The sequence below is a fragment of the Penaeus monodon genome, chromosome 29 (assembly GCF_015228065.2).
Source record: "Penaeus monodon isolate SGIC_2016 chromosome 29, NSTDA_Pmon_1, whole genome shotgun sequence".
Taxonomy (NCBI): domain Eukaryota; kingdom Metazoa; phylum Arthropoda; class Malacostraca; order Decapoda; family Penaeidae; genus Penaeus; species Penaeus monodon.
Window position 1 is genome coordinate 29,963,426 of NC_051414.1, and position 337 is coordinate 29,963,762.

General features: G+C 46.3%; 1 protein-coding gene across 1 annotated transcript in view; it reads left to right on the plus strand.

Annotated features, from left to right (window-relative positions):
* Window positions 1-337, plus strand: part of LOC119591662 — a gene marked incomplete in the record, with an annotated part of 10,433 nt that overhangs the window by 7,020 nt on the left and 3,076 nt on the right. The window contains 1 exon segment of the mRNA XM_037940416.1: window positions 66-243. Within this exon segment, the coding sequence (XP_037796344.1) occupies window positions 66-243 (178 nt within the window).

The window sequence follows — 337 nt, forward strand, 5'->3', positions numbered from 1 at the left end:
ATATCCATAAACTAATCACTCATCCACGCATCCACCTTCACTCTCCTGTCCCCGCCCCCTTGCAGAGTGGCTGGAGGTGAAGGCGGTGGTGTCCCTCCACATTGGCTGCTGCCTCAGCCTCCTGGTGTACTTGGGGACTCAGCTGGTGAACAACATGGCGCATGAGAAGAACATTTTCCTTATGTTCGAGAACACTCCGGGTGGAAGGAATTCGTATAATCCTCTTCATTACAGGGAAGGATGGTAAGCGGTTTTCTCTTTGTGTTAATCGTATTTTCTTTCTATTTTCAATTGCTTTTCTCTCTTGTTTTTATTAGCTATTGGTTTTCCCATTCAC